Below are 24,745 nucleotides of genomic sequence, written 5' to 3' on the forward strand. Positions count from 1 at the left end.
AGCTCTTCAGTGCAGGGACTCCTACTATTACTTGTATGTCCGAAGCACTTATTCACATTATGTGTAATGTTATTATGTCCTGTGTATTGCTGCTGGGAAGAGCTATATAAATATAGATATACACATACATAGGAAACATATTTTTTTTCTACTCTTTACTCATAGTAGTGTAAAGTTTTAGCAGCTATAATGGTCCAAGAGAAACTTACATTGTTTTCCATGACAGTGTTCTTGTCAGTGCAGAAGACCTCCCTCAAACACCTGAGGACTTGGGTCTACACTGTAAATCTTGAACTGCAACGACTTATTTGAGGAACTTTCATCTTTTTATCACAAACCACCAACGACACGATGCTGAAAACCTTGCATCTGACCAGGAGGTGGCAGTAACAACCTAAACCAAGTCCCAAAAGGGCCAAGCACGCAGACATACCTTAGGACGGGGGTGCTCAACTCCAGTCCTCAAGACCCCCCCAACAGGTGCACCCCTGCCTTAGGACACCCTGACATGTTCTACTACAGAGCTCAATATACTTTTCTGTGTGCAAGGGTCCCTCGAGCAGATTTAAATGTTTTACCACGTTCCCAGGAACAATACTGTGTAGGGCAGAGAGTCCCCCTTTCACAACAGAGAGATCTAAAAAGCAAAAAGTGATCCACCCACAAAACAGACTTGGAAGCCACTGAGTGTGGAAGCCTCTCCTATTCTTCCACAAGCTTTCCTGGTGCTGTCAAATAATTCTATACGTACCTCCTGTGAATAGATACTTCTCTTGGTCATAGAAGCTGGTGAAGGAGGAGTATATCACGGGAACGATCGGAACCTTGAGTACAACAGAAGAGATTGTTACATTGTGTTCTGCACATGGAAATAACCTATTTGACCATACAATAAGGGCAGAAGTAAATCACACCCGCCCTTATAGACTGACTTGTCACCAGGATTTAACCCTCTCCTACACAGCGACAGAGAAAATATAGTTCAGTCTTCCGTGCCCAGTTCCATGCTGGCTTCTCTCCCGTGGCAACATAAGGCCTGATTGTGCTGGTAGTTTTTTTGTAAATATGACCATCTGTCTGCTGGAAGCCGCGCTGAAGCTACCAATTCATTTCACTTAGATGTCCCTACAGCTCCACGATGGTGTGGATGCCCAGTCATTTCCAATTACGGACTAGTGGCCTAGTGGTGACAAGACTGACTGCCAACGCCGGCTGTCCTGACTGTGTGTTTCGTTGCCTTTTAAGCAGGATTAGCATAAGCAGTGGCTTTTGAAAGAGCAGCTGAAGGTAAACCCTTTTATACCCAGTCCTGCCATGTGCAGCACCAGATGCCAAAGAAATTCTCATCAGGGACATGAGAGATAGCTTCTGTTACTGTAAATATAAAGCATCAGTGCTGTGGCAGGCAGGGCAGGCTGAGGAATCATCCAGCAGATAACCGCGTGTTGATAAACTCCAGTTATTGTTGCACACTCCCTTACTTCTCATTGTTGCAAACCTCCGTTGGTAATTGATCACGTGGCTGGTATTGGATGAAGGGGTCTACATATAACCTTTGTAACATATAGGGGGGGGGAGGGCTCCAGTCCTCAAGTGCCACCAACACATCAGGTTTTCAGGATATCCCTGCTTCTGCACAGGTGGCTCAGTCAGAGGCTCAGTCGATTGAGCCACCTGTGCTGAAGCTGGGGCTGGTTTTTAGCCACCTGGTGTCCGGTGGCACTGTTTTGCAAAGCATTGTGGGCCTCCCAAGCAAGCTGAGCGTCAAGAGAATCAACGGCTTAAGGACCCTGGTGCAGCCGCGGTTTCATGTGGCATCTGCAAACATGCCAAGCGGGCCCATAAATATACCAAGAAACACATGTTCTCGCCAGTGGAGCTGTATCTCCCACTAGTGCAAATACAGCTGCAAGCCGCACTCACAGAGGCGTGCACATTTCTTCCAGTTTGCCACATTTTTCGCTAGTTTCCCTTAAATGTTGTGTTTTGCAAAGTTTTCCCGAAAGGTCCCCGTGCTCCAACGTTCTGCCACTTGGGCAACGTGTTTTGCCCAAAATGTGACAAAAATGGCAGCATAGAAAGGGGTCATGTGACCGGCAAAAGGACTCTTAACCTTTTGAGTGCCAACGCCCCTTCCGAGCACTGTGCGGCCACATGACCACTGTCAATAGCTGTCACGTGACCATGGCGGTCATCTTTCCGTTAGAGGAGAGCTCCTCTGCCGTTTCCTTACTGGGCAGACCACGTCCTGCGCTCCACGGGAACGCGATCCAACCCGGAAAAAACAACCCTCCCCTGGCGTGCCACATCCCATGACATAGCAACTACGTCTTGTGGCAACCAAAGGGTTACGGTTTGGCAATCATTATTATTTTTTTGCCAACATTTTACTTTTTTTTTAAGACATTTTTGGGCGCACTTTGCTTAGTTCGAGAACTTCAGCGGAAGAGTCGCACATCCCCACACACATATATTTTACCTGTGCCTGCACGGCTAGATGGAAGGCTCCCTTCTTGAATGGCAGCAGGTCAGCTCTGCTATTCCTGGTCCCTTCCGGATACACCCAGACTTTTAACTAAAACAAACCAAGGGGATAAGAAGAGAATTGTCTGTGAAAATCTGCAACAAGGACCAAAGCTTTGGACCAAAGGGATTCTGGGAAATGACATGCAAAAGGCGCACACAGTGTCACCTTTCGCTTCAGATCCATTTTAACATGGACCGCTGAGGCCCGTGTTAAACTAGACTTGAAGCAAAAGGTGACAGTGTTCTTAGTTGCATGTCATTTCCCAGAATCCCTGGCTGCAGTGGGAGCACTGTATGCTAAGAGATAATGGGGAAAGGCAGGGCTGCAGACCTGTCCGAGACAAGTGAATGTGCTCACAAGTTACACTTTGAGTAGTTTTTGTCAATTTTCTACCTACCATAACTTATGTGTGGTTGAAAGCTTCTGAAATCAGACTAATTTCTTTCTAATACCACTTCAACAAGGGGCGAAACTTTGCTGATGTGATCCATCCTCATTCACGTATCCCTACATTGTATATCTTTCTACTATTGTATTTTATAGTGTTATCCTCGTGACTTTGTAACAATTACACATGAAACTAAAGATTCCAATTATTCTATTTTAAGGGTGATACATAATCTGTCACTATAATCAGATCATAATTTGCAGTCCAATGGGGATCTCTAACTTTTATACTAAGGCAGGGGTGCTCAACTCGTCCTCAAGCCCCTCCCAACTGGTCATGCTTTCAGGATATCCCTGCTTCAGCACAGGTGGCTCAATCGGTCCCTGCTTCAGCACAGGTGGCTCAATCAGAGGCTCAATCTTCATCTGAGCCTCTGATTGAGCCACTTGTGCTGAAGCAGGGATATCCTAAAACCCTGATCTGTTGGTGGAGCTGGAAGACTGGAGTTGCGCACCGCTGCACTAAGGCACCCGTTGTTCCCACATACACCTTTGTTGAGAAACGCTGCTTAGGCGACTTGGTACATGGTCCCATTGAATGATCGGCTGGGTTCTGTTGGGGTCAAACTTGGGTCACATTGGCAGTGCTTACATTCTCATTAATCATGATCTGCGCAACGTCCGCCATGATGCTCTTGGCATCGCTTGTGCTCTTCCGGTTGATGTAGATGACGCCTCCGAGGTAGGTGATCAGACCCACGGACCCGGCGTACATCAGCTCCTTCTTGGCGATCTGCACGCAGCGATCAGGCACAATCTCCATCAGCCCTGTCCCAGGACAAATAGAAAAACAGGCGGTCACCAACGACAGAGGGGCGGCGGCGGGGCCGGACGTACGGTGAGGTCGTTTTGTACATTTTCTGCAAAAGACTAAATAGTTTAAAAAAAATATTGAAAATGTATTTATTTATAAAAAATGTTTTACCAGGAAGTAATACATTGAGAGTTAGGCTGCGCTTATACTGCCGGCGACTTAAATTACAACTATCGCGACGGCGACGGGTGACGTCATCGGTCGCGTCGCCGTCGCGATAGTTGTAATTTAAGTTTAGGCGACGTCACTAGCTACAAGGCCAGTGACGTCAGAAAAGGGGGAGGGCGGAGGGTCGGAGAAGCTCTCTGATTGGCCGCAAGGGGAGACCGTCGCTGAAAAAAAAATCAAATAACGGTCACTACCAGATTTTTGGTAGCGCTATCACTTGGTCGCGCCGTCACGTGCACTATAAGCGCCGCCGACGGCGACAATGCATTTGTGTTGAAGCGCCGTCGCGTCACCATAAGTGCAGCCGTACCTCTCGTTTTCCAGTATGTCCTGGGCATAGAGTTATAATGACAAATACATGGTTATAAATACACAGTTACATTAAGTGAGCAGGGTTATACATTATATACAAGACACTGCATGCACAAGAAGAGATAATATATGTTATAGGCCTATGTAACAGTTACAGACCAGATTAAATTGTGATGCGGCTTTAGTTTTGAAAGAACGTAGACTGGTGGCGGCCATGAGAGTCTCCGGGAGATTGAAGATGGTTTTGATCAAGCCAAAGGAGGATCTATGAACCTCTCCCCAGAAAATAAAGGCCTTAAACATACTGCCCATCTGATGAAGAAGCGTGTATTTCTATTACTAGAATAGGTCAATAAATGCTGTGAAAATATAGAACGCAAGTATCCCGGTGAAAATCAATCCTGTTACCCGGGTGGCTCTGATGAACAATATGAAGCAGCCATCGGTTTTAATCAGGTCGATCGCCAGCAAGTCCGCCATTTTAAGAGCCAGTCAATCAGAGCTCTGCAATGAATTACGTTTCTGAACAAATTGCTGCTGCACACGTTGCAATTATCTTTAATGCATCTGAAAGGCAAGATCTGGCTGGTAAAAATACCCAACTGAGAGCAGTGAGACGTAGGCAGGATGGAAACTCTGATTAGGATTATATTCTGGGGGCGGTCACTCGCTAACCCACTGAATACACAGAACGTGCAAATGACTGCACGCTGCAAACTCCTTCCATGAAAACGAGCATTTCAGCAGGACAGCAGGCGGGGGTTGGTTCTCTCTATGGAATGAGAGATTGCAGCTATTATGTTGCTGCAAAAGAACATTGAAATAGTTCACAGGGTTCTGGACACTATCCCAGCGTAACTCAAAGCTTCAAGGGAATTAAAACACGAAAACTCATGAAAACAGGAGTAAAAAAGGTGGTTCCAAACGTCTATTGACGATATTAACTCGGACCCGCTGTGGTCGGGCATTTGCGTTATAGTATTTCAGTAGTATTTATCCATGGTTTGAAACACTTGACAACCAGGCACCTGGAAGATTCCGTGGGTGTGTTTACCAGGCGGTTACAACGCGAATGCTGCTCTAACCAATCGATTTTAGGGGTTTCAATGTACAGACTCGTCTTATACTCTTCACAGCTGCATTGACAATTAACCACCCCAGTGTACATCTGCGTTGCCCCAAAGGCGGACAAGCCTGATGGGGCTCCCCAAGAGCTGCTCCCCTCTGCACAGGACCAGCGTGCTAAGGGTTAACATATGCTTGTACTTTGTGGAACGTCAACCCCCACCCACTGGAATGTTAATGAGCCAAGAGGACACAAAGAACTTTGTGTTCGCAGCTGCATTGAAAATCAACCACCCCAGTGTACATCTGCGTTGGCCCAAAGGCGGACAGCCTTTGGCGCAGCCGAAGGGCAGCCAAAGGGTGTGAACAGTTTGGTGCCCTTTGCTGCTGTTTGGTGATGTTAAAGCTGCTCTATCTGAAAATCACCAGCCCCTTTATCCCCTGTACCCAATTTTCCAACTCTATCTGTCCTTGAAATGTCTTTGAATTGACTGTATAACCCTGTTATTTTAATGCAACCATGTATTGTTATAACTCTGTGCCCAGGACATGCTTGAAAACGAGAAGTAGCTCTCAATGTATTACTTCTTGGTAAAACACTTTTATAAATAAATAAACAATTATGAGCATTTCCTATCTTAACATTGGTTTTAATAGTTGTTAAGTACTACTCAGGAAAATAGTGCTTCACCCCCTCACTGTATATCCCGTCCTAAGGGGTCAAAAGGGGGTATTAAGGCAAGTTTTTAATTACGAACCAGGGAAAAAGATACATGCCCATATTTACACTGTAGTCTTCTGCCTACAGTATTTGATTTATTATAACCAGGTCCCCCAGTGTGGTATTTTCCTTTAATAAAATGTTCTTCTCCATCCTAAGGTCCTTGGCGCCCGGAAGCCTCGACTACCCAACCCTGGCTGGAGCCAGCCCATACAAACAAAAAACCCAAACCAAATTGGTTTGGGTCTCTTGTTTGTGTGGACTGGCTCCAGGCAGGGTTGGGGTAGTTCGAGGCTCCCGGGCGCCAGGGTCCTTGGAAGAGGTAGGAGCGAGGTAACATGGTCAGAACACCACCCTCCTGTCCCCACACTAGCAGAATGGTTGCCGTGTAAATGGAATACATTGCCGAGAGACCTAATTCGATGCATTTCCCTGCGCTGGAATGTAGAGCATGTTCGGAATTAAAGTCACGGACATATGGTTATACAATTAGGGTATTCATGGAGAGGAAACATACTCGTGTGCTAATATTATATACAGGGAAGGTCAACAGTAAAGATTCGTGTTCTGAGAGGATTGACGTCATTATTTTGTGAAGAACCACAGTCATTTCAGTTCAGTTCAATAAGTTTAACATCTCTTCTCGAAAGAGGCAAGTAGAGATTCTACTGTGTGTGTGTGTGTATAAACGAGTATGTGTGTGTATGTGTACGTGTGTATGTGTATATGTATGTATGTATGTATGTATATATATGTGTGTGTATGTATATATGTGTGTATGTACACACACACACACACACACACACACACACACAGGTGTATCAGACTTCATTTTGGCCCCACATAGCACAACGTATTCCAGGATAAAATCAGAGCATGTCACAGGAATCAACAGCAAAGATGGCCCATAATTATCACAAAATATCCCTCCACAGCACACCAGATATATATATATATATATATATACGGGACCAGACCATGCCAGGACGCAAGATGCAAAACCTGCGCAATGCTCCACACAGCGGACACAATACAAATACCACACAGGAATCTGGAGTACAAAATCAGAGGAAGGTTCACCTGTTCCTCCAGCAATGTCGTGTACCTCATCATGTGCATGAAATGCCCAGGGGGCTGCTACTACATAGGTGAGACAGGACAGGGGCTAAACAAGCGAATGAACCTGCATCGCCACAGCATCACACGCGGAGCAAGACAGTCCTGTCGGCGAACATTTCTCTGACTCTGGTCATTAGATGAACGATCTGAAGGTGGCCATACGCAAAGGTAATCTTAGATCACCGAAAGAGAGACGGTTGCATGAATACAAATGTATGCAACTGTTCGGGACACTTAGCGGTGGCCTAAACCGAGACCGCAGCTTCATGAGTCACTTCCTTTACACAAGAGAACTTCCTTCCAATGAGTGCTAAAGCCCATGTCTATACATACTACGCTATATGAATGCACACACAGCAGTCTCTTGCACATACATATGTACAATGTAATTCTACCCCTATATACCATTAGGGACCACATTGTATCTACACACATTAATAGTAATGTAACACCCTCTTACATTTCTACACCTACCCACACCATTGGTATACACTTTCACACACACCTTTTGTAAAGCGCTGTATACACTGTGGGCGCTTTATACATTTATATTACACACACACACACACACACACACACACTCTTACATCTCTAACATCACTAACATTCAGGGACCATTTAACACCTCAAATCATAAATTGCATACAGCACAGGGGGGAGGGATAGGCTTCAGTCACGATAACATTCCAGAATGTACTGTTTTAAGTACAAACCTTGCTTTATACATTGTAACATCGCCGGAAGAAGAGATCAGTGTATCTCGAAAGCTCGCACAAATAATAGCATTTCGTTAGCCACAGAACGGTATCGTCTATTCATTTTTGATTATATGTGTGTGTGTATATATATATCCAATAAAAAATATCACTTATGAGCACATTCAAATGTCTCAGACATGTCTGCATCCCCGCCTTTCAACCATTATCACCTAGCCTACAGTGCTCCCACTGCAGCAAGGGATTCTGGGAAATGACATGCAAATGAGCACACAATGTGTCACCTTTTGCCTGGAATATCCATTCACATGAAGTATGTATATATATATTTATATACACACACACACACACACACACACACACACACACACACACACACACACACACACATGTATACACATATACATATATATATTTAGTTAAGTTATGGTGGGTAAAAAAAGTGACAAAAACCCTCCACAGCAAAGCATATAGCAAATGGAAATATTACTGTGTGCTCATTTGCATGTTTTAGACAGGTCTGCAACCCTGCCTTTCACCATTATCACCCAGCACAGAGTAATATTTCCATTTGAGATATATATATGTATGTGTGTGTATGTGTACGTGTATATATGTGTGTACATGTATGTGTATATACATGTGTATGTGTATAATATATATATTCAAACTGCAAGCAGATACACAGAGGGGCAAAACTGGAAGGCCTGTGATACAATGACTGGTCGTTATTTACCTAAAGTCTCCCTGCTGCAAGGCACGGGCAGGGGGCAAAAGAAGAAAGACCCCCCCTACTGCCTCTGTAAGTTCTTTCTACTTACCACATTGATCAGAGGGTTGTCAAACCCAGTCCTCAAGGGCCACCAACAGGCCAGGTATTAGGGATAGCCCTGCTTCAGCACAGGTCCGCTCAGTCATCAACAGAGCCACCTGTGCTGAAGCAGGGATATCCCTAATAGCTGGCCTGTTGGTGGCCCTTGAGGACTGGCGTTGACCACCCCTGACTTAGATTGTAAGCTCTTCGGGCCTTTTCCCAATGTTACTTTTATGCGTGAAGCGCTTATTCCTACTATTATTGTGCCCCATTGTACCGTGCTTCGGAATATGTTGGCGATTTACAAATAAACAATAATAATAATATGTTGCGTGTATTACAGCTGTAAAGTGCTATGAACATGGATATAGATATATATATATATAGATATATATATATATATATATATATATATATACAACAAAAAGCAGCAGCCAGCACTCCAAGCAACAAATGTAAAGTCAAGGTGCATGCTCCATTGTAACTGCTAATACATGTCTTTTTGCTTTATCTGAGTGTTGCTGCTTTTGTGCCTTTTCTTATGGGAAGACAGGGTTTCTATATCTATATATATATATATATATAGACAATATATATAAACACATACGTACAATGCCTTCAATGGGATTCCTTGTCTCCTATCAATCTGGTGTGGGGGAACTGTTTTTGCCCCCGTTTTGCAGCCGGGAGACGTTAGCAATGAACCCGCTAAGTGACGCAAGTTAACAAAGAAATTAAGCTGCGGATCCATGCTCACCCATCATATCCAGGACGCTCTGGTGGTTGGATATGATCACACACGGCCCTTCAATCTGAAAATTCTCCAGCCCCGTCACCTCGAACCGCAGCCCGAACAAGTATTTCATGGTCTGGACCACTCTGCGGATGATCCTGTAGGAGAGAAGGCGTATCGTTTCTGGTCACTATGCACGTGGGGAAACAAACAGTGTGTTATTGCTGTAGCTCAATGATGCTTATTTTACATTTCAGCGCTGGGGGCATTTTCTTTCCACCTCAACAACAAAAGCTGCTTTTTTCTTACTCCAAATTTTAAAATGTTGTGTGAAGCGGCTGACGACTTGACGGATAGTTTACGTTGGCAGTTATTATGCTCTTTGTGTACAGCAAATAAAAATACCCCGTGTGATCCCATGATGTGGACAGGTCCACAACGCAGCCTGTCCCCATGATCTCCTAGCAAACAATGGTTCCACTGCAGGACGGGATTCTGGGTAATTATATGCACTCATCAATGAGCACTTGATTGCTTTCTAGCTTCTTATTTGACTGACAGTAGACACGGTAAGGCAGTTCAGCTGTCTCACATTCGATCTTGTCTGTAACTGTTACATACGCCCATAACATATATTATCCCCAACTGTCCTTGAAATGTCTGTAAATATAACGTATAACCTCTGTTCATTTAATATAACTATGTAATTTCACCATAACTCTGTGCCCAGGACATAATTGAAAATGAGAGGTAACTCTCGATGTATTATTTGCTGGTAAAACATTTTTATAAATAAATACATTTCCATGGGGTGTCCTTTAGAGTGAAATAAATAATCGCATTTAAAGATGCAACAAGAACAGGCTTTTTTTTAATTAACCCTAACCCTGTGCAATAGAACTGGGGGGCTCAACTCCAGTCCTCAAGCCAACCCCCAACAGGTCAGGTTTTCAGGATATCGAAGACTGCGCCTCTGACTGAGCCACCTGTGCTGAAGCAGGGAGTGATTGAGCCACTTGCGCTGAAGCAAGGACTGATTGAGCCACATGTAATATCCTGAAAACCTGACCTGTGGGGAGTTATGGGGGGGAGTTGAGGGGGGATTTGGGGGGGGGGAGTTGAGGGGAGGGGGGAGTTGAGGGGGGATCTGGAGGGGGGGGGGATCTGGAGGGGGGGGGGATCTGGAGGGGGGGGGGCTTGAAGACTGGAGTTGAAGCTTCCCTGCAATAGAGCTAAAGGTTGTTAGAATAGGTTGCAAAGAGACTCAATTCAAGATGAAAGCTAAATCAAAATCGAAATGCATTTAATATGAGAAAAGAAAAGCATGACACTGTATGAACATATCGTCATTGTAGCAGCAAAGGTAATTAACTACATTCTTTGAGCACGGAGGAAAAGGCGATCAAATCTTCTTTTTGACAGGGAAAATTCAGTACTTAAAAAGGAAGGTATTTTGGCATGACAAGTTCTGAAGATTAGGCGTCTTTAATGAGTTTTCAATAGCAATATCAAGAAATTCCTAGTCAAGAAGTGCAATTAGTGTGTTTTTTCCCCAAAAATGCATTTAATGAGTTTTACCTCTACAACATTGAGATACAGAGATTATATATTATATATATATATATATATATATATATATATATATATATATATATAAATACAACTGTATGCTATATATTTTAATTTTTTTATTTAAAATATCTTGTTAAATAAGCTGCATAAATAGTTCAACATTAAATTACATTTGTTACTTTATACCCTATCTCATCAAATTTAGACTGTCAGCTCCTCTGATCAAGCACTCGCTAAGCGCACATTTTTCAACATTTCTCTTATATATAAAAAGAAAAAGATTATGTATGGTTTCACGTTGTAAATTCCAACTAAAGGAGGAAAATCACAAGTCTGTTATCTGTTAGCCAATCCTGTCTGTGCGGCAAACACGCCGAGGCTGCGCTTATAGTGCCGGCGACGCGACGGCTTGGTCGCGATCGCTGGAAGTCATCTCAATTGGATTTTTCCAGCGACGGCAGCCTGGCGTCGCCATAAGCGTAGCCTTAGGGTGTTGTAAGTGGACAAAGTGACACAACAACAACTCATGGGGACATCCACATACCACACGCAGGATCTACAGGCCACGAACAGTCTCACATCTTATGCACTCCTGACTGTGGTGTGGACAGGAAAGGAAGCAGATTAAGTGGGTCACTCCCTTTTCCGGATAGAACACCCCTACAGTTTTCCTTTCTGCAGTAAAAGGCAACATTACAGTTACAGGCTTAGATTGTAAGCTCTGCGGGGCAGTGACTCCTTCTCCTGTTATGGCTAAAGTGCTTATTCCCATAATGTTATATTATTATGTCACGTGTATTACTGCTGTGAAGCGCTATGTACCTGGATGAAGCTATATAAAAACATATATACAGTACATATATATATACACACAGGCCGTCTGAGAAAGTGCTAAGTCACTTGCACAGCCAGCTTGGGATATGGATAGACAGAGCCATCAGAATGCCCATTTGGCTTGAAGTTCCATTGACTTATTTTAACCACCAGAACACAGCGCCATCTTTTTGCTACCCTGAAAAAAAAACACTTTTGGATTAGCGATTAGCCTACTGTATATAGCAAGGCAAAGTATGCCTGTAACTTCAGTACCGAAAGGGTTAAACCTGATTGAAGCATGCACCACGCAACGCAATGGCACAAACTCGGTAAGCTTATTGGCACAAACTCGGTAAGCTTATATCACACTCTCTCATAACTTACCCCCACCCCCAGCCACCCCCCCACCCCCCCACACATACGCACACACACACACACACCAGACTTGACTATTGCACAAACCCACGTGCCAGAGTTCACTATTTCTCAATCAGAGACAGGCATGTGGTATAAAGATCAGTCCTCACAAAGGGCACATGGCTAAGCCTTCCTGTTGTTTCTAGAAGCGGGCATTGGTTATGGGTGAATGGGTCACAAACCGTCTCCCGGTGCTGGAAGGGGTCCATTCGCATAGCACTGCTCAGTAAACATGGCCCTCTATCTCTCTATACCACAGATACTAAGACAGGACAAGTTCTTTGGAGCTGAAGTTCTCCTTATACGAGTTCGCCTTATTTCCAATAATTGCCAAAATGTTTCCTCTAATTCCTACAGATAATTATGTTCAGGCTTTCTGTATAGCAAACACAGCCACTGTAAGGCTGCGCTTATAGTGCCTGGCGAAGGTGACGCGACGTCGCGCCAAAACAAATACATTGAATCGGTCGCATGGGAGGTCCCCAACTTTTACACTAAAGCACGGATGCTCAACTCGTCCTCAAGCCCCCCCTCAACAGGTCAGGTTTTCAGGATATCCCTGGTTCAGCACTGGTGGCTCCATAAATGCCTGCTTCAGCACAGGTGACTCAATCAGAGGCTCAGTCTTTGACTGAGCCTCTGATTGAGCCACTTGTGCTGATGCAGGGATATCCTTAAAACCTGACCTGTTAGTGGCCCCTGTGGACTGGAGTTGCCCACCCCTGGACTAAATATACCCCGCCTAATATATATAATGGTATACACAGATCTGCACACGTACAAGGCTTTCAGACCGCGGGCATTGTAAGCATTTGCTTCCGTGTGCGCTGTGCCCTTGAAGTACGTTGACCAGCTACATGGAATTGCACTTTTAACCAGAGTTGGCGAGCAGAATACCTAACACAGTAAACACACACAGCCGTGTCTGTCTGCGGGCTGACTTATTAATAAACACAACCAATTCCTGGTGCATTTTCCGGGGGACTTTTTCCCCCCCACCCCCTTCGAAAATCCATCAAGGAAAACTCGTGAGAGCTGAACTGCTGCGAAGAATTGCACAAACGACCGCCTCGGACGCTAATTGCCTACCAAATAATTTTCTTCACGCTGTGTAAATTTGCAGACACTTGGCAGGAGTATGTTTGCCCAATTACTTTCAGTAAATGACCATTAAATATTTCATTTTCTGAAACGGCAAAGTGAATCCTGGATGAAATAGACATGCAAAGGCGGTTTTCTTTTCTGCCAATGTATAATAATTTCTAAAGAGGCTCTTATTTACTTACCCCCAAGCCCACACATGATCTACATACACAGCAATATTTAGAGCGCTGGATAGCCACACAAATGTATTAGACGCCCAAGCAGCGGAGTTATACATCTCCTTAGTAAGAAGAAAGATGTTAGAAATATTGTGAGTCAATTTAAAAGCACACCCATATCTTTAACTAGTTTGTAGTAAGTCCCACTCGTAAGGCTGAGGCCCCGCTGCTCGCGCTGCACGCGCGTCTGCGAGGCAGGCGGCGCATGCAGCCGATTTCCCTCGTTCTGCAGTGAGCTGCAGGGAGAAAGACAGGGTGGGGGCGTGACGGGAGAGCGGCCGTGACGTCACTCGGCAGGTTTGCCCTCATTGGCTGAACCGCCGGGGGCGTGCCTAGCGCTCCGTCGCGAGTCCTGATCTCAATTTCCTATCGGCGCAGCATGGCTGCCCCCCCTCGCAGCGGGTCCGGCCCCATTGTGGGGCGGCTATTGTCCCTGCAGCGTCCACCACAGCGGGCGCTGCAGAAGCCAGCGGGGACCTGGCTTTAGGAGACAGACATTCATCTCTAGGACACAATAGTCTTACAGGCTCATGGAATCTCATTCAATATGTTTTCACCTACATAATAATAGTTTTATTTCATATAGCGCGTTTCTCCCAATGGGACACAAAACACGCCACAATTACATTACAGCGCGCGGTACGCAGCACATAGGAATGTTACAGGCACAGGTCCCTGCCCAGGTGAGCTTACAATCTATGTTTTTTGGTGCCTGAGGCACAGGGAGATAAAGTGACCTGCCCAAGGTCACAAGGAGCCGACACCGGGAATTGAACCAGGTTCCCCTGCTTCAAACTCAAGTGTTACTGTTTACAGAGTCTGTGTCGTTAATCACCAAGTCACTCCTTCTCTTCACACACAATACAGGAAGTCCTCGTTTTACGACGAATGGCTTCTCCGACGCTGTCCAATGCATCCCTATGGGCGGTTTTACGACGCCAAAATGGCTTATCCGACGCTCTTACGACACGTTACAACATTTTGTCAATCGGAAGGCTGCAGTCAGGGAAATCATCCAGATCAGTCAGTGTGAAGGTTTAGTGGTGTATTTAGGCTCTTAAACATGTCTAACAGTTTTATTATACACTTCTGGATTCAATAAATAGAATCTTTACATCATAATCTATGTGTGTGTGCTGCATATCTTATTGCCTCCGTAAAATATTTGGTGTATTTTAGTGTTAAAATTGCCTTCAGGAATGGAACCTTTCATTTAAACAGTGTTCCTATGGGGAAATGGGATTCACTTTACGACGCTTCGCTATTCGACACCATTTTGAGTAACGCATTGCGTCAGGTAACCGAGGACTGCCTGTACTTTATTTGCAACTAAACATGTGTTTCCTTATCCAAGGGATGTCCACTGCTTCGGAACCGCCATCGTTTTAGAACTTTTTAGTTTCACAGCTACTGCTGTTAAAATCCTTCAAATCTACTGAGAACATAATATCATTCTAACTGCTTTTATTTTTTTGGGGGGGCATATAACCATTGATTCTCCAGAACTGTGTTTAGGATAGAAACAAGTGAACATAAGACGCAGACTCGTCTTGGACCAAACATGTGACATTAGAAGCATCTACATATGTCTTAAGGCGAAGTACTGATGTACCATCTGGTGACAAAAAAAAAGCTAATACGGGAAAAGGAAATCTCCATGGCTACCTTACCTGATGTTCCAACATTTATGTCACACCCCCAATCTAATGCTTCACTAGCACAAGCATACAGAAATGGGAACGGTGCCACAAGCTTTCCGATTTCTCAGTCCCAAAGCACTAATCAGAACATCTCAATGTCTCTTTTATATGTATTCTGTTCACATACGTCCCCCTGGAATGCTGTCCTGAATTTGCAGGGAGTGCCAGACACGAATACAATCTGAATGTGTGATACAACTTGTCTCTCTATTCTATTGATAGAGGCGAGTAGTAACTTCGTGCAGACAGGCGGAGACAGAGAAAGTAGGACGGCACGACAGATCTCTTTTGTACAGAGGCAACGTTTCTTTGGCGCATACCTGTAGCATAAGGACATCTTCTATACATGCAGAATCATCACATGTGGAATATTTTGTGGGGCAAATACAAGGGGAAAAGAATACCCCATTGCATCTCATCATAATCTGTGCACCATGTAACCCCTACTGACTCTCTGCAAGTTGTAGGAAAAGTACTTTGATGATAATGACTTTATTATCATAAAGTCAAAGCAATCATATAGCTATTTTCTCCCAATGGGACTCAAAGCGTGTCACAGTTACAGTACAGCGCTCGGTACGCAGCACATAGGAATGTTACAGACACAGTCCCTGCCCAGATGAGCTTACAATCTATGTTTTTGGTGCCTGAAGCACAGGGAGATAGTGACTTGCCCAAGGAGCTGACAGCAGGAATTGAACCAGGTTCCCCTGCTTCAAACTCAATGTCCTTGTTTACAGTCAGTGTCGATACTCACTGAGCCACTCCTTCTCTCATACATAGGGACCGGATGAAAATGCCCCTTAACTTCTCTCTTATACCCTCATGTTTTATTGACAGTCTGCACACAGAAGGATACTAGACCAGTGACATTATTTTATGTGTGTATCTGTAATGGAGAAGGAATAGGATTATGGAAGCAGCCATTCTGCATGGGTCCAACACAAAACCGATAATATGTCAATTTATTATGTACTGCAGAAGTGGGTAGGTAGAAAGCTAATCTAATAAGAATGTAGTCTGTTTCTCTGCATATTGTATGTCTTTATTTATAAAGCGCCATAAATGTACATAGCGCATATTGCAGTTGCTATATAGCAAAACGTTTTCCTGCTCATAGAAACCAACGTAGTAATGTGAACCGTCTTAGAAATAAGTTGTTTATTCTTCTCTCTCTTGGGTTAACATGTATTTATTTTTGACATGTCTGCCGTGACTTTAGACCTGTGTATTTATGTCTGTTTTGCTTTCCTTCTTCAATTACAGGTAACATCGAAAGCTCTAGCAGAGTTAAAGAGATGTCTACATTAGGGGTAGCCAACTCCAGTCTTCAAGGGTTACCAACGGGTCAGGTTTTCAGGATATCCCTGCTTCAGCACAGGTGGCTCAGTCTTCTGCTTCAGCATAGGTGGCTCAATCAGTGGTTCAGTCAACGACTGAAGCAGGCATAGCCTTAAAACCTGACCTGTTGGTGGCCCTTGAGGACTGGAGTTGGCCTCTCTTGGTCTAGAGCTTGTCAGTAGAGATGGGAGAATATGTCCAAATTCAATTTGCGCCCCCCTCAGATATTCTGAAAGATTAAAAATCACAAATATTTTCCAAAATTCAGCACAGGTGGCTCAGTCTTCTGCTTCAGCATAGGTGGCTCAATCAGTGGTTCAGTCTGTGACTGAGCCACTGATTGAGCCACCTGTGCTGAAGCAGGCATATCCTGAAAACCTGACCTGTTGGTAGCCCTTGAGGACTGGAGTTGGTTACCCCTGATCCAGGCAGCGGCATCTTTCATTGGAGGCCCTGTTCTTTGAAGTATTTACACATTGGTCTGCCAGGAATAACGCAGCCCGCAAAGCATCAACAAAGCCAGAGAAAAGACATTAAACCCATGAGTTAATTTGCATGTTTCATGGAGACCCACAAAACCTGCTTCACCCGATTGTCATGTGGTTAAACAGTGATTAAACAATGGGCAATAATTTGAGGCACAGACGTGCTAATCAGCACCCTGAGTATGTCCTGTTTTGCTTCCTGGATCCTGTTCGTTTTATTTCCCTGAAGCAGGGCTTTTAAACCAGCAGCCATTGATTGGCCTTAATGTGGCAGCTAAACACATACTTCATTCCTTTCTCACTTCTGTGGCTTTCATATGAAAACTGCAGCTATGAATTCTCTGTACAAAACTTAAAAACACCTGGTCATTGTCTGCATTGGCTCGTGAGGCAGTGATGGGACAGGGGCTTGTGTACATACAGTATCTCCCAAATGACAGCAGTGACTTCTTTGTGTCCTTGTGACACCCTTGCTGTTGTGCTGTCTGACTGGTAGTGTCCGCGGACCCAAAGTCCAAGTTTTAAGGACAGATAGGGTTGCCAGGTGTCCAGTACGAACCAGACTTTCCGGTATTTGTGTGTCTGGTGTTACCTCTCTGGACATTGTGACCTGACCAGCTTGGCGGTGGCTGGGGGGGGGGAGTTCAGGGGGGGCAGCGGGATTTCCCAGAGTAGGGAGAGAGCAGGGCTGTTGTTGCTAGGGGGCTGGGCAGCTTCCGCCATCCTAATTGGCGGCTGCTGGGTAATGCAGCCAATCAGGAGGAGGTGTCAGGAGCCTGGGGGTGGGGTCAAGGAGAGGAGAAAACAGCATGGAGAGGAGAGAGGTGTGTGTCAAGCGCATTGCACCTTTCACCATTGTGTCCATTATTTTTGAAGAAGCCAACTGGCAACTTTAGGGACAGATGCCAACTGATTTTCAGAAAGGCCGTACGATTATTTAGGATGGTAAGCATGGCATAGAGTAGGGGTGCACCGTTTTCTCCCTGCGCCCCCTGCCTGCTCTGCTCCCTTGCTCATGCCCTCCCCCCCCCCCCCCTGCTTGGCTCCGACATCAAATAACGTTGCGGCGTCACGTGAGCCAGTGGCGTCATTTGACGCCGGGTTACCATGGTGTCGTGACGCCGAAGAACAGGTAGAAATTACAGAGGCCTCGCGAGGTCCCACGGCATTTAGTTGAAATGCCTTGGGGAAGAGCGTGGGACCTCTGTAACTGCCCCCCCCCCCCACCAACCCCACCCCACCCCACTCCACAAAATCTCGCACCGACTCCCAGTTAGCGCACACCTGGCGTAGAGGCAACAAAGATGGCAGCATTGGCAATGCCTGTATGGAAAGAATAGCAATCCTTGGTTGGGTGCAAGATTTCATTTCCTACCCCAATTACCAGCGGATCTTTTTTTTCAAAAGAAAAAACACAAGAAAGCACCGTATATTTTTCCTGTGGCACAAAAACACCAGCATTTCTATTTCTATTTTATTGTTACCACCCCAAAAAAAATGGCAAGCAGATATATCTAAAAGGTCTAAAAACGAAAGAGGTAACAACCCAGATATTATTTGCATCCGACTGTTGTGTTCATCGCGGTTTAGACACTGAAACATTGGTTTAGTTTTCATACGTATACAGTAAATGCACTTCCTTTCATTATAAACACACAGACTCTCTTCCTGCCAGTGTATTATAATTAGTATTAGTGTGTGATCGTCCGTCCGCCCACTTTGTTGCTAAAACAAATCCCTTGATTGTTATCTAACCAGGTATTTACAGCGGTCACCGAACTGGAGTTACGAGCTATTTAACAGACCCCCGCATAAAATCAAGAAGGGGCTAGTCGCAGCCGTTGGGAATATGAGACAGGGAAAGCACATGGCAGTTTGTATCCTCGGCAGATTTGCAGACCCTGTTTTGCAGCAGAGGGTAGCTCATCGTAATCTAGGGTCCTACAATCCTACAGAGTGGCATAACTATGACGTCATGACATCACTGTGTCATTTGTCGGCAAAGCGTTGCCATGTGCTGTCACATTGCCATGACGATGCAGCATCACGAAACGCTGCAACGTCGATGCCCCGCTCTCTCCACCGGCAATGAGTTTAATTGCTGTGGGGAAGAGCGTGGGGAATCTGTAACTGCTTGGGGGGGGGTTTATTGAGTCCAGAGGGATGGTCCTGACATCCTTCGAGCTGGGGTACCCCCTGGGGGTAGTTACGCCACTGGTCCTACGCTGAGTTTAAAGCAGGGGAACCTGGTTCAATTCCCGGTATCAGCTTCTTATAACCTTGGGCAAATCACTGTAACTCCCTGTGCCTCAGGCACCAAAAACACATAAGGGCCTATGATATAAGCGTCGATAAGCCACTTATAGGCCAAAATGCATACTGCTATTCAGTAAGCCACGATAAGTGGGCGATAAAGGCATGAAGAAATCGCCGGGTGAGCGGCAATAAGAGACTTATCGGCAGGTTCTGAAACTTGTGCAATTCTAGTAGCCGCGGTTAGATTATCGAGGTGAATCTCTAGAACGGCGAGTTTCTCCCCAAATCCTCACGCAGGAAAAGTTGGCGTGAGGCTGGTGAGAGTCTGTTGAGAAGCGGCGATACAGGACTTAGGAGAAAAAATGCTTTTTTTTTTCTGCATCGGATTGATGCCGGGGGCCTCCGGAGCTGATATCCATTAATATCAAGCACCGGAGACCCCCGGCATGAATCCCATGCAATAAAAATGCATTTACAATCAATTTCATTATCTTAGCAGCTAACCGCTAAGGCAATGAAGGGGTTAACCCCTCCCGCTACGCACTAAAGGCCAAATACCCCCTTCACCCACCCCCGTTACCAACAATAAACACTAATACCCACCTCCTCTACCCCCACATTATTAATACTAGAGGCCGCGAGGGTCCTCAGGTGGTCCCCGTGGGTGTCTAGGGCCCCTCAGGTGGTCCCCACTGGCCTGCGGTAGCAAACCCGTGGCCAAATTTTTTTTTACAATACATTGAATACACCCCCCTCCCCCCTCAACACGGGAATGGGCAAAATAACTATTATCCAGATATGGATAATAGCTCATTTGCCCATTATAAAATCAAACATTAGCCAGCCAGCATAAATAAAGTAAATAAAACTTTCTACTTACCCCTGCCATCATGAAGGGCGTCCTCGTCAGCATACCCAAGGTTCATGTCCTCTGTTGCCAGAAAGAATACAAGAAAAAATCAAATGAAATGGCCCCTAACCCCTTAATCACCTTAGCCGTTAATAACCGCTACAGTAATTAAGGGGTTAACCCACCCTCCCCCGCTACCCACCCGGGAAGCCTAAAGGGGCCCACTATACCCACCCTCAACCCATTGATTGGCATAGTGGTACATCATACCCATATAATATGGGCATGATAAGCCATTATAGCAGTCAATGGTCACCCTAATAAAAAAGCGTGAAGGCCAAAAAAACACAATAATAAAAGATATACACAAGCACCAAAACACCCTAATTCGAGAAATAAAAGCACTAGCCAACCAATGAAATAAAAGCACTAGCCAATCAATTAAATAAATAAAAGCACTAGCCAACCAATGTAATAAATAAAAGCACTAACCAACAAAACAATTAATGAATTTTAAACACTAGCCAACAAAACAATTAATAAATTAAAACCACTAGCCTTCGTGCTTTTTTATTAGGGTGACCATTGACTGCTATAGTGGCTTATCCTGTCTATATTATATGGGCATGATGTACCACTATGCCAATCAATGGGGAGAGGGTGGGTATAGTGTGCCCGTGTGGGTGGTTAGGCCTCCCGGGTTGGTAGCGGGGGAGGGTGGGTTAACCCCTTAATTAATATATAGCTGTTATTAACCGCTAAGGTGATTAAGGGGTTAGGGGCCATTAGATTGTATTTTTTCTTGTATTCTTTCTTGCAACAGAGGACATGGGCCTGGAGTATGCCGACAAGGATGCCCTTCATGATGGCTGGGGTAAGTAGAAAGTTTTATTTACTTTATTTATGCTGGCTGGCTAATGTTTGATTTCATAATGGGCAAATAAGCTACTATCCATATCTGGATAATAGTTATTTTGCCCATTACAGTACGGTATGTGTTGCAAAAATTTGGCCACATGATTGGTACCGCAGGCCAGCGGACACCCACGGGGACCACCCTTGAACCCCCGGACACCCTCGAGACCGCCCGTGGGCAAACAGACACCTGCAGGGACCACCTGAGGACCCCCGGGCACCCACGGGGACCACCTGAGGGTCCACAGACACCCCCGGACACCACCTGAGGACACCCGGACACCCACAGGGACCACCTGAGGACCCAAAGACACCTGCGGGGGCCACCTGAGAACCCCCAGACACCCACGGGGACCACCCAAGGGCCCACAGACACCCGCGGGGACCACCTGAGGACACCCACGGCCTCTGGTATCAATCATGTGGGGGTAGAGGAGGTGGGTGTTAGTGTTGTTGTGTTTTAAATGTTTATTGTGGGTAGCAGCTGTTTTAATATAAATTTTAATACTAGTGTATGAGCAGAGGGTCTGCGGAGCAGAACCACGTTGATTTGCGATCCGGGGACACCTGCTTCCCGAGATACAGGCCCCGTTATTGGGTGCCGGTATCGCCTATGCATTTAACTGTCCCATGTCACGTGACTGTGGGAATAAAATGCATAGGAGATACTGGCACCCCATAAAGGGGCCTGTATCTCGAGAAGCAGGGGATCCCCGGACCTGAAATCAACACGGTTCTGGTTCAGAGACCCACTGCTCATCTACAGTAGTAATAACATTTATATTAAAAAAACATTAATTTCGGGCGAGATTTGCGCAGGGAGAGGCGGCTCTCTCTCTGCAGCTGAAAGAAATCGCCGGGTGAGGCCTTTTCAGGTGATCTTCACGTCACCGGCTACTCGCCCGTTTTGGGAATTTTGCTATCACAGGAAATCGAGGCTTTCTGAATACCGTGATAGCAACGCTCAAAAAAATGGCGGCGTAACCGGCCTGGCGATTTTTTTAATGAACGCTTTATAGCATGGGCTCCATAGATTGTAAACTCATCTGGGCAGGGACTGTGTGTAAAAATCATACCACGCGCTATTCTGTAACTGTGGCGCGCTCTGACCCCCATTAGGAGAAAAGCGCTATAAGAAATAAAGTTATTATTATTGCAAAGCTGTTTTCTAATGCATTCCTTGCATTTAATTTCACAGACCTGATGAAGCCATAAGTAAACAAAACTAAGAATACTGTACAAAGTGCACTCAAGGACGTATTAAATTAAAAAGATGTTACCTTGCTGTCCTTAAGAGCAAGTAACTTTCATCTATGGCACCGTTCCTTGCTCTGAAAACTAATTTAGGCTGCAGGAAGCATTGAAGGCCTGAGATTTCTCATGAATGACAGTATGGGTGATGGCTCATATCTATTTAGCACTGTTCTGCCACATGAGTCACCTTGCAGCCCGTTGAACTCAAAATATGGGCTGGTGTGTCCTTGGTGCAAAAAAACAAAACAAAAAACTCCACTAAAAGTTTTACACGCAAAAAACAAAAAAAACAAAAATCAGATTGCTTCCAGTTTGAGGCATTTTTTCCCCCTCCAAACTGCCCTAAATAAACGTTGATGCATGAAACCCATATTCTGAGCGCTCCCATCACGCCGTGGCAACAGCTGCTAGTCCCACTACGGTTTTATCCACTAAACAGCAGCTCTGCCCGTTTTAACCCCTTCATTGCCAGAGCGCCCCAGCAACACATTTTAGCACCGTTAACCACTCCGGCACGGAAGGGGTTACAGTGAATCAGCTTACATGTCGGCGCAGTGCAAGACCCCCCCCTAAATCTCTCTGTACGTCAGGGGGGGGGGACGACGACCCAACATTCAGGCCAGAGATTTATTGCGCCTGTAAATTCCGTGTAAACTGTGCAGCGCCATCATCAAAATATATATATATTATGTTTTTGTAAACACTGATACAAAAATAAATGTTACCAATCGCACCCACGTCCCGTCACCAGATATAATATTAAATATTTGATATTAATATGAAATATTATTGAACTGGACTTGCCTCATGTTGTCCACGCTCCTGCCTCCACTTTTGAGCAAGCACATGGGAACTGCAATAGCAGACAGGATCAGGCACAGGACACAGTAGGACACAATTTTGAAGTGGAACTTGAAGGGTTTGCTCACCCCCAGCAACAGGAGAGGAAGAAGCAATAGCAGGGACACCCAGAAAAGCCACCACTGGTCCATGGTGGGGAGACCTTGACCAAGGCGAGGAAGTGAGAGGGGAGTGAAAGGTATTTGGGAAGCGAGATAGGATTGCAGAGAACACACACCCAAAAGATTCAATCGAACGGGTGTAATAGAAAGGGAAGCACCTGAAGAGGAGGAGCGACAGGTAGAATGACAGGTAGATAGAGAGAAGAGGGGATTTGCAGAGATGGTGTAAAGGCGACAGGTGGGTGGGGGTATGATGAGCAGTGCAGACAATGAACAAGGTGTATCACAGGTGGGTATAGTGGGCGAGCAGGGTAAGGTGAGTGTGTATACAATACAGGTTGGACAGTGCTGGGATGTGGAGTGCAGGCAGAGGACAACAAGGGGGTGCAGGCAGAGGGCAACAAGGGGGTGCAGGCAGAGGGCAACAAGGGGGTGCAGGCAGAGGGCAACAAGGGGGTGCAGGCAGAGTGCAACAAGGGGGTGCAGGCAGAGGACAACAAGGGGGTGCAGGCAGAGGGCAACAAGGGGGTGCAGGCAGAGTGCAACAAAGGGGTGCATCCAGAGTGCAACAAGGGGCAAAAAGTTAGGGGGGGGCAATGTGTTAGGAAAGAGGAGCAGAATAGGGCAGGACTTCAAAAGACAGCAGCTCAAAGGGCAGAATGGGGCTGGTGATAGGGCAGTGAGGTTTGGTATAGGGGGTTAATTTAGAGTGCAGGAGATGGGATATAAAGAGGGTAAGGTTATAGGGCACAACAAAGCAAAGGTGCTGAAAGGACAGAATAGTGCAGGTCACATTGAAGTTGTACAGTAGGACAAGCTGGGCAGACAGATGGTGTTATCCCCCCTCCCCCAATACCAGCTGTCAGGGCACAAGTCAGACTGGCTGAGATCAATGTCCTCCTGCGGGGGGTCTGGTGGTGTCACAGGAGCAGTATACAGGGGGGCTGGAGCTCTCACACGCCAGGCTCAGTCCTTCTCTCCCCTAACAAAAACTTGCCCGGGTGATCACGGAAGGACATGAGGAGGAGGGGAGAGGGGAGGAGATAGGAGTTGAGAGGGCGGGGAGAGGAGGGGAGAGGGCAGGGTGGAGAGGGCAGGGACAGGGCAGGGTGGAGAGGAGGGGCGAGGGCAGGGTGGAGAGGGCAGGCTGAGGAGGGGAGAGGGCAGGGTGGAGGGGAGAGGGCAGAGGGGAGGGGAGAGGGGAGGAGATAGGAGTTGAGAGGAGAGGGTGGAGGGGAGGGGAGGGGAGGGGAGGGGAGAGGGGAGGAGATAGGAGTTGAGAGGACAGGGCGAGGAGGGGTGAGGGCAGGGAGGTGTGCAGAGGAGTGGAGAGAGGGCAGGGAGAGGAAGGTGCAATCATATAGTATGAAGAACATAAATCAAAAGTGGGAGAGGAGGGAAATAGGGGGAAACAATATA

The 24,745-nt window shown here is 45.8% G+C and overlaps 1 protein-coding gene across 2 annotated transcripts in view; it reads right to left on the reverse strand.

The window, feature by feature from the left end:
• Nucleotides 1-24,420, reverse strand: part of AGPAT2 (1-acylglycerol-3-phosphate O-acyltransferase 2) — a 29,062-nt gene extending 4,642 nt beyond the window's left edge. The window contains exons 1-6 of one of the 2 annotated variants that reach the window (XM_075578905.1): nucleotides 24,183-24,417; nucleotides 23,169-23,217; nucleotides 9,461-9,594; nucleotides 3,567-3,742; nucleotides 2,480-2,575; nucleotides 752-824 (exon numbers count right to left, since the gene is read on the reverse strand). In XM_075578905.1, coding sequence (XP_075435020.1) covers nucleotides 752-824; nucleotides 2,480-2,575; nucleotides 3,567-3,742; nucleotides 9,461-9,594; nucleotides 23,169-23,212 — 523 coding nt within the window. In that variant the 5' untranslated portion in view covers nucleotides 23,213-23,217; nucleotides 24,183-24,417. Of the gene's footprint in view, nucleotides 1-751; nucleotides 825-2,479; nucleotides 2,576-3,566; nucleotides 3,743-9,460; nucleotides 9,595-23,168 lie in introns of both variants that reach the window. The other variant, XM_075578904.1, reaches the window with a different exon arrangement.
• Between the last annotated feature and the right edge of the window lie 325 nt (nucleotides 24,421-24,745).

This window comes from Ascaphus truei, chromosome 21 (assembly GCF_040206685.1).
Source record: "Ascaphus truei isolate aAscTru1 chromosome 21, aAscTru1.hap1, whole genome shotgun sequence".
NCBI lineage: Eukaryota > Metazoa > Chordata > Amphibia > Anura > Ascaphidae > Ascaphus > Ascaphus truei.